Raw genomic sequence first — 14,333 nt, 5'->3', positions numbered from 1 at the left:
ACCCTTATTTACAGCCAAGAGGTCTTGTTTACCCTCAGTGCATTTGGTTGATAAAGATCATCCATGAACGCAAACAATTTTGTGACCTTGGATGCTCATCTGCCCCGTGAACACATAAGTGTTATATGTGTTCACATGTGTTATAACTGTTATCTATTACCGCTGTGCAATCAGAGCAACGTCGTCTTCCCTGTCTGGATGGACTGTACCACTGAGGGGGGGTGGGGGTGATATTTACGCGTGAACCGTATTCTTTGCGTCTTGTTTTAACGCAAGTGTTGAATGTATGCTTTTTATTATTTGTGGTTATAGAAATGGGAGAGCCGCTAAACAAATACACAGACGCGTTCAAAAGGAAAAAGAGTTTTATCCCACCGGCGTTGACCCTTCAGCGGGCAAGTTCCGAGCAGGTGTCGTGATTGGACGCGGTTAATTAGATGCGGAACTCAGGTGATGTTGATTGCGCGCGGAAGGTGGGAGATGAAACCCGGTTTAAAAGATAAAAAGGTCGCGGTTGGGCTGCTGGTGAGTGCGCAGCAGGCAGGAGGAGTTGGGCTTTACTGAGGCAACCTCTTAAACAGGGTCTCTGGTGGAACTGGCTTGGTGGCTGCATTAAGCCAGAGCTGAGCTCCTAAATTGTGCATTTTACCATCTACCTACTTCCCTGCAGTAATGTTACAGGTAAGTCAAGTGGGCCTGTTATACATGTTTCAATGAAAATTCATCAATGACTTAAGGTGTAGATGGTGTGTTGTCCATTTGAGCTAAAATAAATTAGTTGAACTTGACTTTTTGCTCTGTAGACCAGCAGGGATGAATTGTTTCTGCCTTCATACCAAGACCAAGAGATGGTGGACGCCCTGCTGGCCAATGAAGAGTCTGAGGGTGACGGTGTAGGAGTCTCCCTGGCAAAGGCCCTCCTTCCTCAGGTGGAAACCACCCCCTCTCCAACTCTGGTCCCCTGGGTCTGTTCCACTCGTTACAAGACGGAGCTCTGCACCAGCTACTCCGCCACTGGCTTCTGCAAGTATGGCGAGCGCTGCCAGTTTGCACATGGCCTCCATGAGCTGCACATCCCGTTCCACCATCCAAAATACAAAACGGAGTTATGTCGGAGCTACCACACAACTGGCTACTGTTACTATGGCAGCCGCTGCCTGTTTGTCCACAACCCGTCCGAGCAGCGCCACGCACATCGGCGCCGCAGGAACATCCCCTGCCGTACCTTCTGCTCCTTCGGGATTTGCCCCTTCGGCACCCGATGCAACTTCCTCCACGTCGAGGGTCACAACAGCGATGCGGAATCTCCTGACGGCGTCAGAGAGAAGGCCCCTCTTCCCGCCTCGCCGTACGCTCCCCAAGCCAGAGAGTTGAAGCCGCGTTTGCCTTTCTGCCACACCTTTACCACGTTTGGTTTCTGCCTCAACGGCACGCGCTGCCGCTTCCAACACGGCCTTCCCGACAAGATCAAGACCTCGGCACAGGCCCCGGGGAACCCCTTCCTTCAGCCTCCGCCCGGGTTCACCGTGCCAACCTCCCCCGGTACCGCTACATCGCGTAGTTCTTCTACCTCTTCTTCTTCTCCACCCCTTTCTCCCCTCACCACCCCACCTGGAGAGGTCGGCGTGCACAACGCCTTCACCTTCTCCAGTCAGCACCTCAGTGATCTGCTGCTGCCTTTGGCCCTCCACCTGCAGCAGATGGAGAGCGGCAACGCTCAGGAGGTCTGGGAGAACAGAGCCTTTTAAATGGCTATGATTTGAACTGATTTTATATTAAATATTAAATTTTTACTTTTTAAGTGAGGTTGTCTGAATTGAGCTTCTTCAGTAAGCCTGAAACTAGTTATAGATTTGTCACTCTGTTGGGTCTCAAGTGTAATTGTTACAATGTTGTCTACTGAAGTGACATTAAGTAGCTATGGATATAACTTAACATTTGTAAATAATTGTTCGCAAATGCCAATAAACATTTTAATTTTGTTCTCTAAAGCTCTTGTTTTGACAGTTTTCCATTTCATGTTGCACAAATTTGAGATTTTTTTTATTTTTTATAAACCATGATTTAATGAAGGAGCAATTAGAACTCAAACAAATCTTAATAAAATCCCAAAATTGAAGAGGAAATTTACTTTGTGTGCTGATATCAGGATGGAAAATAAACTCTAAAGCTAAATCTCCATGCACTGTCCATTCTTTACCACCAGCTGATGGGTAGTAAAAGCAAGATTATTTGTAGCACACATGCAACTGTTAAGGTAATTAAAAGGCAAATATTGGTGTAGAAAACTGGAAATACCAGTTAAACTATACAGAATTATTGTATATTTTGAGGACGCACCCTGACTGAGTCCAAGAAACGAGACAAATGTGATGAATAAAAACAAGCTCAACTTCATTTTTCCTTTTCTTCCTCACGCTCTGTCTCCATTACTGGAGGCTCTACCGCCACCTACCGGCCACATATAAATCAACACCGACCACTGGACAATAGGTCGGATTTAAATCAAGCGCACTATTTCTTTAAAAGTAATGGAAATTCATTTTAAAATGGTTACTAAAAGGTATCCACTGGCAGAATACATTGAAAGACGTTTTACATTTGGTGTTGCTCTATTTTTTGCATCCAAGGTAGTTTTCTTTGTCAATTGGACTGTTTTTCTTTTTTGAAGACGTTTCGCCTTCTGTCCAGAAGGCTTCTTCAGTTCTTTTTTTTCCAATTATGAGACCTAAACTATCCAATAAATTCTGGTTAAATATTTGATTCTAACACAATTGCATCATATTCACTGCAACAAATGAACACCTTCTCAACCAAATTTCTAAGGAAGTTCAGTTGTAATAATGTCGCCAATTTCCTGCTGTTTTGAGTCATTTCTACACCCAGGTGGAAGCATTGTTTGGTTGGCTATTTCTTATAAAGAAATTTCTTTTCTCTTTTTTCTTCTTCATATATGTCAACAAGTTTATGTACGTTTGATCACATTTAAATAAATAAACAGAATTTGTCATCAGCATACTTTATCATTCATTCACCATCTGTCCATCCGTCCATTCATCCATCCATCCAAAACGTGAAATATGCTGCAGAAAGAAGTCAAAGTTAATTCAATTGAGTGATGTTAAAGCCAAAATAATGGCAAATAGTAAATGTCTTCATAATCTGCTTGTAAATGTAATCTTTTCCTTGTAAGTTGCCCTCGCCTTGTTTTTAATTGGGTGACTTTTGTAACTTCTGTTGTATTTGCAAGGGCTCCATGGGAAAATAGAATTTCAATCCTTGCAGGATCCTCACGGTTACGGAAAGGTTTAATAATAGCACTTAAAACACTTAGTGCAAAGGAAAATTAATGTGTATTGTTTAAGTCAGGGAATAAGACGTGGAGGCCACACGTTGTACACTTGTGGAAATACCTGACAGTGTCAGGAAGACAGAAGCATATTTTGCACAGAATATTTACCAGAAAGAGACAACATGATACTTAAGATATCTGGAGACACATATAAGAATAGTGTGGACTGTGTAGAAATGGGACAAGGACGACGGTGTTCGTGTAGATTCCCAAACGAATCAACAGATCTGAAGAAAGTGTAGGATCATAGACAGTCCACAGGGTGGCAGCAGCGACACCTCATAAACAAAGAAGAAGAAGAAGAACAAGAAGAAGAAGAAGAACAAAAAGAAAAGAAAAACAAAACAACCTTGATGTCAAACTATCCGTCTGAACCATTTAACTGGATGTAAACATAATAATCATTGGATTTCTGTCGTTCAGAAGGTATTGCCAGCTTACGTTCTGTCTATGCGGCTGCAGCAAGTTCCGGTTATAACATAATTTCTTCAGTTGCCGACTTGTCTTTTACGATATATTTACCGAACTAGCATCCCAAAAGGCGCTTTAAGAAAGCGTTGTGGGTCAACTACACACGATTTCCCTCGCAGATTAAGGCATGCTGTTGTGTTGCCATACAAACATGCAGCTATTCAAAAGCAATTGTGTACAAAACCCCATTAGAAACTTAGGCCGAAGTCGAATGGCGCCCATTGAATCTAAAGTGTTTTGAGTTTTCCCCCGGAATGACGTGAAAATGCAGCGCTATTAGGACGATGCTTTCCATTCCAGTTTGTGGGGGCGAACATGAATGACCGGGACGAGCGTCGCTTCGCAGAGGTTTCTCATGAGTCCGTCAGACTCATGGCAGAAAGCGCAGGAGTCGAGCTCGACGACGATGTGGCTGCGCTCCTGGCCGAGGATGTGTGTTACCGCCTCAGGGAAGCCACGCAGGTCGGTGCTGGATCTCTGACAGATCTCTGACAGATCTCTGACAGATCCTTGTGTCAAATTGGGTTGATTGCATATGACTGTGAGGGATCCTTTGTCTATGGCAATTTCAGAGTAGCTCTCAGTTCATGAAACACGCCAAAAGAAGAAAGCTGACGGTGGAGGACTTCAACAGAGCTCTGCGCTGGAGCAACGTGGAGGTAAGAATTTAGTCGCTTTTATCCCCCAGATCAGTCCTAATCTGCGTGGATGTAAGATGTAGCATATTTCTTATCTTTCTGTGCATCCTTTAGGCAATTTTTGGTTGCGGGGCCCAAGATGCAACCCCATTTCGTTCACTGAAAGATGGCGAGCTTTTCCTGGTTGAAGATCGAGACGTCAACCTCGTGGAGCTCGCTTTGGCCACGAACATTCCAAAGGGTTGTGCCGAAACTGTAGTTCGGGGTAAGACCCGGTTGATCAGTTAATGACTGAAGAATCGGAACCAGTAGCTTCATGTTGTTTCTTTTTGTCCTCCTTTTCTAAGTGAACGTGTCTTACCTGGATGGGAAAGGCAACCTGGAAAGTCAGGGCACAGGTAAGTCTCACCCCACTACTATAAGCTGGCTGCATGACAATTGAGCACCTACTCATGGTTCCCATGCATCCTGGAACACCTGGAAAGTTATTGAACAATTTTCTGCATTGTAAGTTGGGGGGGAAGGGGGGGTGTAACTTAACTACTGGCATTAAAAAGGTGCGCGAGCAGCTTATTTATGACCTTTGAGAAGGGTTTTCAAGCACAAAAGATGTTTTCCATTGATCTTCGCAGTTCCAACTGCAGTGCAGTCTCTGTCCGATGAGCTGATGAAGTATTACCATCAGGTCACACGAGCCATTCTGGGGGACGACCCCCACCTCATGAAGGTATACCCCTGAAGAGCCTGCAGCTGTCCTGTCGCACTCAACAGTGTTTTACTCCTCATACTTTTCTTTTTCTGAGGTTGCTCTCTTGGACCTTCAGTCAAACTCCAAGATCGCTGCCCTCCTGCCCTACTTTGTTTACGTCATCAGTGGGGTACGTCTGATCGGGGTGGGTCGAACTTCACAGCGCAGCGGATGAACACATTTTCTCATCTGTGTAGGTGAAATCGGTCAGTCACGACTTGGAGCAGCTCAACAGGCTCCTCCACATGGTCAAAAGCCTCGTCCGGAACCCTTACCTCTACCTGGGCTCCTACGTACGCAGCCTAGTGTCCAGCGTCATGTACTGCATCCTGGAGCCACTGGCTGCATCCATCAACCCGCTCAACGACCACTGGACCCTCAGGGATTACGCTGCCCTGCTGCTCAGTCACATATTCTGGTGAGCAATTCACTGGTGACCATTAACACATGCTGAATATGAGGAGCCATCGACTAGATGTCTTTTTAAATGAATGGCCATAGTTCACGGGCCTTTTCAATAACTCAAAGTTATTGAGTAGATTTGCCCTTTCCCAATGCATTACGGTGAATTTTTGACAACACCATATATGGCGGTGGTAGCTCAGTGTGTTGGGAACTGAGCTGAGAAGGGAAGGTTTGCAGACAAAACATGGAAGGTGTTCTGGTAGTAGGGATAGGTTCCAAAATACCTTCAGAGCACTGCTGAGGTGCCTGTGAGAAAGGCACTGCACCCACAAATGCTCATATAGGGCCCTGCGATGAACATCCAGGGGTGTGTGTATCCTCCCTGTGACCCAGAAAGGGATCAAGTGGTTAACAAGACGAGTCCATATAGGGATGAACATCTGAAAAACATCATGATATTATTTACAACATGGTACGGAATAGTTTTAGACCAATGGATGTACGGTAATACCGCAGTGATTTAATGGGCTTTGTGGTTGTTTCCAGGATTCATGGTGATCTGGTTGGTGGTCTCTACCATCAGGTCCTGCTCTCGCTCCAAAAGGTTCTGTCTGATCCAGTCAGACCATTGTGCTCTCACTACGGAGCTGTGGTAGGACTTCATGCCCTGGGCTGGAAGGTAGGTTCACTGCTTGGGACCAAAAGACCCACTCTAAACACTGGACATCCCCCATATAGATGGTTGAGTTGGGCCAATAGAATACATTATATATAATAATACACAATAATATATGCTGTGTTTAATTAAAGGAGAATGATTGTTGGCTTCAACCCAAAAAATGAATACCATTTTAGTCCAGCAGGGGGAGCTGTTTTCTTTTTACTGAGCGAGGTCAGTAAAGGTGAGAGTAGCGTTTTATTTGATTCGAATTGAAATTTGCAGTAATTATCATCCAAATAGCCGAAATTATTAAGTAAAGGAAACATATCTGAATTGTACACACTATGTTAGCGAAAAAGATAAAAAAAATACTAAGCACAACCATCAGACATGGAAAGCATTGAACAATTGACTCCCTCTGAATCACTGCCATTATTGCTTGTATGCATAGACAATAAACACTAATAATCTGTGTACTTAAAGAGATGATGCAATTTATTTTCTAGTGACAGGTTGACCTACGGAGACTGGAATGTCTCTGAAAGATTAGCACAAATCCATCCGTACCTTTATATTCTGTTCTGCTATGTGGCCGGTGATGGTTGTTTTCTATTGGCAGGCTGTTGAAAGAGTCCTGTTTCCACATCTTCCTGCCTACTGGGCCAACCTCCAGGCTGTGTTGGATGACAACTCTGTTTCCAATGCACAGGTCAAAGCTGATGGACATAAGGTCTATGGAGCTATTTTGGTCAGTATCCATGGCTACAAAGGCCCTTTTATATTCTCAATGTTGGGATAACTTAAAACCCTGGATGACAAATTCCTAATTTAATGGTTTCAGTTGCAATGTAATATATTGTCATGGATTTTTCTTGTTTTTTCCCCTTTCTTCCTGTTGCAGGTGGCAGTGGAGCAGTTGCTGAAGTTGAAGGCTCTTTCTCAGCCAGCAGAGGGAGCCCACACTGGTCCGCTGGGCTCTGTGCTGGGTGCAACGGCCTACAACATGAGGTCCCCCGGCCTCAGTCCCCCTCCAGAGTCTCTGTCCGATGCAGCCTCGGGAATAGCTAGCCACCTTCAGGCGGGTGGGGCCTGCTGTCCCTGGGAAGAATGGACCCCGGTCTCTCTGCCTGCCATGTACTCGGAGCTCTACTCCTTCTTCGGTGACAGTTTGGCTGTCAGGTTTAGTACTGGGTCTGGGTTTGGGAGCTGCCCTCCCTGTACCCTGTTCCAACTCAATGATGCTAAGAAGGAGCTCCCCAGCTCTGCTTCTAACAGTGAAACCACTCGAAAGATGCCTCAATTGACCGCCAACCTCAACATTAGCCCCAGCCAGGATGGAAGTCCTTGTCCCGATTCGCAGTTGCCCAGCCTTACGGCCGCTGGGTCGGGCAGGTACAGTGAAAAAGAATTCCAACGCTTGAGATAAATGGGTGTTTGGTTAGAGTAGCATTATTAAATAGCAACTCTTCCCTTGCAGGTCTTTGGCTCGCTCCTCTTCATCTTCTGTGCAGCGCTCCAGGAGCTACACATCGCGGTCAGGCCAGCACTCGGCCGGGCCGCCTCGGGACATCTTCCCCAAAGCTTGTTTCACCTCTAATCAGATCGGACATCCAGGATTCTCTTTCCTTATTGGAGGGCGTCAAATGGGCCGTCGCTGCCAAGGCCGGCGCCCATTTCAAACCACTTTTACGCCGACTTTACCCTTTTCTGCCATCCCACCGCGTGTGTTTGCCCATAAACTTCCCGTTATTGGTAGGGTTGGAAAACCTGTACGCCACTGGACACGTTCCCATTACTCCCTTCACCTGCCACTTTAGTCTCCCAATTGGAATAAAATTCACCAAAACAGTCAATGTGCTCCTGCACACTTTATTATTTTGCTTCTGTCTACATTTTGCTATATCGATGGGGACCTGTTACCTATTTTCTTTAGACGTATGTCTTCTAAGCAAGACAATAAAGGTAATCTCAGTTCCACTACTGTCTGCTTATGCTCATTTTTTAAACTGCCTGGTTAAACTTTAATAGGTGGTGTTGTGTGCTAGAAAATAACATACACCCACTTATAAATTATATAATGGTTAAAGAACTGTTACAGTTACTGAGCCATTTGAGTTACAGTGCCCTCTCCTGGCAAACCGCAAAGTTGCATTAACATTTTTGCAAGCTAGTTGATGGACGGGTTTTTAATTAAACAAGCACAAAGATTATCAAAGTGTCCTATTAGCAAATTAGGTCATGGGTATTCTTGTGTAACTACTGGGGAAGGGAACAATTTTTTATTGAGGTGCTGATTACGCCTCTCACCGAAAACTTGGCAGATTTCGTTCAGGCAATGAAGCGGTCGTTCCTTTCTACGTCATGTATCACGTGGTAATCCAACAACGAACTCGAGCTTCGAAGCAGTGGATCTATGGACTTGTAGTTCTGAGATTAAAGCACGAAAATATGCTGAAAATATGGGTTATGTGTGCATGTCCAAATGTCGAAGCAAGGCTTGATCCAAAAACCAAGCAAACATGTTGAAACCGACCCAAATATTCATGTTCGCATATACTAAAATTGATTCATGGTTTTTGTGTTACGGTGAAATTGAACGGGTTCCTTGGGAACTGTCTCAGTTTTAGCCAATAACCGAATAAATATCGTAGTTACGAAAGTGAGGATTCCAGATAAGCTCCAAACCGATAGTTCGAAGCGTTTAAAATACTATCGAGTGAATATTGTATACACTGCAAAACCGAGACTCCATGTCCATGTTCTTTTAAGGTTGTCAAGTTCAAAAGAACCACTTCAATAATAACAACGTAGAGTTGACCAAAGACATCATATTGTGGGCTGGCAGACGGGCGTTCTGACCCCGCGGAACCAGTCCGACAAACCGGCCAGTGAGTGACGACGAAATGCTAACGAGCTAGCCGGCTAGCTTCTGGTGTCTTGTGTCTAGTGTGTGCGCGGTGGAGGCAAATTATATATGGTATAGACTAGTACTCCACCGTATATTACGTTTTACCTTCGGTCGCTCCCGAGTAATTAAATAATGCCGAGCAAAAAGAAGAAATATAACGCCAGATTCCCTCCGGTAAGTTTAAACATTGCTCGACCGGTGTGGTGTGTGAACCAACTAAGCTAACTTCTTTACCTAGCATAACTGTATTCGGCCTGCTAACTCGCATGCTGAATAAAGACCGTAAGTCGCTTATTAACAACCTTTGACAAATTGTAATTATAATACACTGCAGTGAAAACATTTTGTTTTACACTATGACGTGACTTTGTACTGACTTTGCTAAGGACGTGTAAGTTACGCTCTAAACCACCCACCGAGAATTCATTTGGCCGTTGTTTTTAGCATATAGCACCTAATGTTTTAAACCTGTCAGCAAATTTGTTGTTGCCTTGTGGCAATATACAGCAGCTGGCAATGTGTCTAGCTTTAAAGTCAGTAGTCCCAAATCTAGTTGCTGAAGTATTCATGATCCCGTCGTTTCCTACGTTAAGCTGTATTATTGTCATTAAATGTCGTGGTGAATAAGTTTGTTTTCTTTTAAGAGAGGTTTCGAAATGACTCGTTACTTTCTTCCTCTTTCAGGCGAGAATCAAGAAAATTATGCAAACGGATGAAGAAATAGGCAAAGTGGCTGCAGCCGTACCTGTTATTATTTGTATCCTTTTTGCTACTGTGTGTGTGTGTGTGTGTGTGTGTGTGTGTGTGTGTGTGTGTGTGTGTGTCTGAGAAATGCATCAGATGAATCTTCTTTAGCCGAGGCATCAGCCAGAGCTCTGGAGCTTTTTTTGGAGTCCTTACTTACAAAGGCCTGTCAAGTCACCCACTCTAGGAACGCAAAGACCATGACAACATCACACCTGTAAGCCAGAGTTAGATCCAGCAAATCATTAATTTCTTTCTAATTACGTGGCTTAATTTCTGTCCAGCAGTCCAAAAAAAAGAAACTTTTTCCCCCAAATCTTGTACTGCGAGCGGCTGCCAGAGGTTTTAATGCGATGTTGTGGTGGCGTGTCTGCAGAAAACAGTGTATTGAGCTGGAGCAGCAGTTCGACTTCCTGAAGGATCTGGTGGCTGCTGTGCCGGACATGCAGGGCGAGGGAGAAGAGAACCACAACGAGGCGGTCGGAGAAAAAGTCTCACGGCGGTATGCTCCTCGTTGTGTGCTTATTTGAATGAATGCGGGATTTAACTGGTTCTGATTGGGGTTTTCGGGCCTGGTCCTGCTCAAGGGTTCTTCCTGTTAAGTTTTTTCTAACCGCTGTTCCTAACAAATGCTGGATAAAAAGGAGATTCATTGAATTTGCTTAGGCTGATGAGTTAGCATTTCATGTCCGTAGCAATGCTAATCCTCCCCATTAGGTAACAGCATGGAGTTATGCAGCTATAGGTCATGGTTGCCTGGTAACGGTGACCTGAGCCATGACCCAATTTTCATTTTATTATCAAATCTGCAAATTTGGATGGGTTTCACTTTTTTAAGTACACATTTCTGACATTTATTTCATTTTAGTTTGCCTTTTTTTTTTCTTTGTACATCTGTGGAGACTTGGAACATGGACACGTGTTTATCCTCGAGTTAAAGACCTAAATGTCTTATGTTATTGTGCACAAGTGCTCTTTTTAGTCACTCTTATTTCCATAGAAAGTGGTTTAGTTTGATTGTTTTCTACGCAGGGGTCGAAAACCAGGGCCTGGACGCAAGAATGGAGGGACTGGAGCCAAAGGAAAGGACAAGAAGTTGTCAGGAACTGACTCTGAGCAAGAGGTGGGAGGTGATTTTTACCATCAGAATAGATCATTAAATGTGTTGGTGCATCTTTCCTGAGAACAGACAAACACTGGGTGGGTTGAGGAGCAGTTCTATGGTGAAACTTTCATTTAGTGAAGCTAGAATATCAATATATTTCAAATCTATTTAGACGCGTGGAGATGGTGGAATAGAGAAATAAAATGTAACGTGCTTTGTCTTTGTTTTTATGTGGAATTTGACCACCAACCTGAAAATGAAAACAAGGTTGGTACTCTGCAATCTTTGGATCCTTTGAGCTCAGTCATTTTTATTGTGATGATGGCAGGATGATTCTGAGGACAGCGAGACAGACGGAGACGAAGAGGACAGCTCACAGTCGAGCACAAAGCTGCAGGCTGCATCCAGGTTCAACAGGTAGGGATTTAAACCCTCAACCAGTCGGTTCCATGTTCCTGAGGCATCACCACTATTTAAATGGAAATAATAAAAATATATATGTATATATAATAATAACTGCAGTGTTTCCAAGTTTGTACTTGATAAAACTGGTCAATTAAAGATTTGTAGTTTTCACAGTAAAGAAATCCAAATCAGGGCGAGGAAAGAGATTTAAGGATGAAACAAAAGTCAAATCTGCCATTAGTCCAAAACGACCGGTTTGACCTTTGACCCCTGCTCATCAGACAAGTGTCATTACCACTTCCTGGTTTTTTTTAATGTTAATGCGGATGTTCGCCACAAGGGGGAGCTGCATCCTCACTGCTGACTCTTCATCCATTCGCCTCATCATTAATCTGGGAGGAGAAATTTATTGAATAACCCAGATGAGCAATCATTTATGCCTGAGCCTCAATCAGGTCCTGCTGCGAAGCCTTTTATTTGTTTCTATATAAATAGTTTGGCTCCGCTCCCCTAAATCATTGAATTTTAAAGGTTTTTCGGCAAATAAGTAATGCATCGTTGGATCTTTAAGTGGGTCAGTGTCGCTTCTAAAAACAGGTTTTCAAACGTCACATTATTGAACTAATCCCCAGTTTCCCTCTCTGATTTTCCCAGCAGCACCTCCGCACCCCAAGCGCACGTGCCCATGGGCAACATGGTGTCAGTGGGCAACGCCATGGCCCCAGTGCACCCCCAAGGCAACATGGCCTTCCTGCCCCACCCCTCAATGATGAGCGTCGCACCTCCCGCCGCCCCCGCGCCAAACAAAAACGAGGACGACGACGAAGATTACGATTCTTAGCTCTCTCCTTTTTCTCTCCCCTTTTCTTCTATTCTCTCTATCTCACACACACACACACACACACACACTCTCTCACACAAACAGTTTCAATGTTCTTTTGGAATTCTGAAGTTGGTCTTATGCAGCTGCTCTGAGCAGAGGAGAGACTCTTTATCTCAGCACTGCAGGAAATGCGAACCTGGTTGTACATTGTGTTTTTATTTTCTATATTTTTCATTTTTTAAAAGCAATTTATTTTATTGTAGAGGTGAATCCAAAGAGGAATGTTTTTTAACCAGTCGGTCGTTTTATTTCGACGATTAAAAATGGCAGTCGTCCCTCTTTCTTTTTTCTTTTTTTCCCCTTACTCTTTTCTTTGCCACGTTCCCCCGGCACACAGGATAGGTGTGGTTTGTATTTTCCTCTTTAGCTTTTTCTTTTTGCACTTTTCTTTCTTCTCTGAGGGGTAGTTAAAAGTGTTTTCGCAGCCTTTGGCGCTCACACAAAGGCAGCTAGCCCAGACGACTTTAGTCGAGTATTTGAAGGGAGATCGGCACACCAGGAAGTGCTGTATTACTGTGTTATTGATTGGCTACAAAGCTAGCATTAAGACGTGAGCTCGACTTACCACCTTTGTCCCAACTTAGCTCTCAGGCTGTAACGCAAACATCAAGTGTATTTTTAATATACGTCAGCTAGCCGCAGCATTTGTCAATTGGTTTTCTATTTTAATTGACATTTTTATTAACTGTAAACTTGCACAAACCCAAAGTCAGCTATGCTAGCTAGATAATACGTTTTGTTTTTTTCGAGAACAGCTAATTCTCGACCACATGAATTCCGGTAATTTTCTTTTCAAAAGCGTATTGTGATTCTTGGCCCATAACTTTGTTTTTAAAGCCGTTTTTGTCCTCTAATTTCTGGCCAATGCACCAATTTTGAGTAACTCTTCCTGTTGTATCTCCAATTTTTTTTTTTTTTTTTTTTTTTTTAGGTTGTTTTAAATGTCTTTATTTAAAGCAGAGACAGGGCCTCCGGTTGTGTGCACATCTAGTTCTGAAATGTTTCCAGACAGTCGTTGAAGTTGACACTGTATTGTAAACTTTTTAACATTCTTTTTATTTTGTATCGGTGAAATAAAGTTTGTATTTCAATTTAAAAAAGGAACTTGTCATTCAAGCATGGGACTGTTTCTGTTCCTCCCTTTTGAAAAAGCTACACATGAGCGATAAAGCAGTCTTTGATTGTTGAAGTGTAAATTTTCACTGCTTTCAGTGTTATTACGATAATGTCTGGTCACATACGTCACATTGAGGCCTTCACTGTCTACTAAACTACCCCCATTTCTTATTTAGTGCACTAACAAGTCTTTACACCATGTTGCACGGCCTTCTGAGTGTCAAGTAAGGATCTCTGTACCCTATTTAGTGTGTTCAACGCATCCCACAATGCACTGCGAACAGAAGCGTATGACTCGCGCTGCCGAACAATCAATATATCCCATCATCCTTTGCAGCCGCGCTCGAGAAGTTCGATATTGGATAAATTAATAATTACCTTAATTATTCTAGCAGTCCATAAATAAACAAACAACCAGTTCGTGTATTATATTATTTAATTAGAAGGGGAAAAAAATCAAATTAGTGGGCCAAATTAGTGCGGCAAAGTGAAGCGTCCGCCTATGCAGAGCGCTTAACACTATTTAGGGTATAGGGAATAGGAAACGAATGTGTCAGACAGCGCTTTGGAAAAAAAAAAGAATTCCTTCGAGCCGGATTTGAACCAGCGACCTAAGGATGCCTGGGAATCACCGCTACAGTCCTCCGCTCTACCAACTGAGCTATCGAAGGTCTGGCGCCTGTATTTACAGTAGATATTAAAATGCTAGCGTAACGCGACCGCTACCCAGATAGCGAAAGGCCAAAGCTAACACGCGCGCGCTCATTTTGGATTTGAAATAACGCTAATGAGCATGACATCTGCTCTCCTGTCCATCCACCAACCAAGAAGCTAACTTTGGTCATGCCAGTGCTCCCAATGTGGCTGTAGCTATCCCCCTAAGAAGGGAACAGAAGC

The 14,333-nt window shown here is 43.7% G+C and overlaps 3 protein-coding genes and 1 non-coding gene across 5 annotated transcripts; 3 read left to right on the top strand and 1 right to left on the bottom strand.

The window, feature by feature from the left end:
* Positions 1-446: 446 nt before the first annotated feature.
* cth1 (cysteine three histidine 1) lies at positions 447-1,991 on the top strand. Its single transcript, XM_057026478.1, has 2 exons — positions 447-681; positions 804-1,991. The coding sequence occupies exons 1-2, from the start codon at positions 673-675 to the stop codon at positions 1,746-1,748; spliced, it is 954 nt and encodes a 317-aa protein (XP_056882458.1). The 5' UTR covers positions 447-672; the 3' UTR covers positions 1,749-1,991.
* Positions 1,992-3,621: 1,630 nt separating this feature from the next.
* Positions 3,622-8,252, top strand: taf6l (TAF6-like RNA polymerase II, p300/CBP-associated factor (PCAF)-associated factor). Its single transcript, XM_057026475.1, has 12 exons — positions 3,622-3,778; positions 4,124-4,285; positions 4,396-4,482; positions 4,576-4,726; positions 4,809-4,859; positions 5,094-5,188; positions 5,265-5,339; positions 5,407-5,627; positions 6,161-6,293; positions 6,895-7,023; positions 7,177-7,667; positions 7,753-8,252. The coding sequence occupies exons 2-12, from the start codon at positions 4,139-4,141 to the stop codon at positions 8,090-8,092; spliced, it is 1,920 nt and encodes a 639-aa protein (XP_056882455.1). The 5' UTR covers positions 3,622-3,778; positions 4,124-4,138; the 3' UTR covers positions 8,093-8,252.
* A 419-nt stretch (positions 8,253-8,671) lies between these two features.
* Positions 8,672-13,424, top strand: drap1 (DR1-associated protein 1 (negative cofactor 2 alpha)). Of its 2 annotated transcripts, none has more exons than XM_057026481.1 (7): positions 8,672-9,357; positions 9,868-9,940; positions 10,051-10,144; positions 10,304-10,429; positions 10,960-11,050; positions 11,361-11,449; positions 12,095-13,424. In XM_057026481.1, exons 1-7 carry the CDS (start codon positions 9,316-9,318, stop codon positions 12,276-12,278), a joined length of 699 nt encoding a protein of 232 aa, XP_056882461.1. In that variant the 5' UTR covers positions 8,672-9,315; the 3' UTR covers positions 12,279-13,424. The 2 variants fall into 2 exon arrangements, with proteins under 2 accessions (XP_056882461.1, XP_056882459.1); XM_057026479.1 differs by having other exon boundaries at positions 8,683-9,357; positions 12,092-13,424.
* Positions 13,425-14,019: 595 nt separating this feature from the next.
* On the bottom strand, positions 14,020-14,107 carry trnay-gua (transfer RNA tyrosine (anticodon GUA)). Its single transcript is given in 2 exon segments — positions 14,020-14,055; positions 14,071-14,107. It is a non-coding gene; the product is annotated as a tRNA-Tyr (tRNA).
* Between the last annotated feature and the right edge of the window lie 226 nt (positions 14,108-14,333).

Source organism: Takifugu flavidus, chromosome 3 (assembly GCF_003711565.1).
Source record: "Takifugu flavidus isolate HTHZ2018 chromosome 3, ASM371156v2, whole genome shotgun sequence".
NCBI classification, from domain to species: Eukaryota; Metazoa; Chordata; class Actinopteri; order Tetraodontiformes; family Tetraodontidae; genus Takifugu; species Takifugu flavidus.
This window is presented reverse-complemented; position numbering and strand designations above follow the sequence as displayed.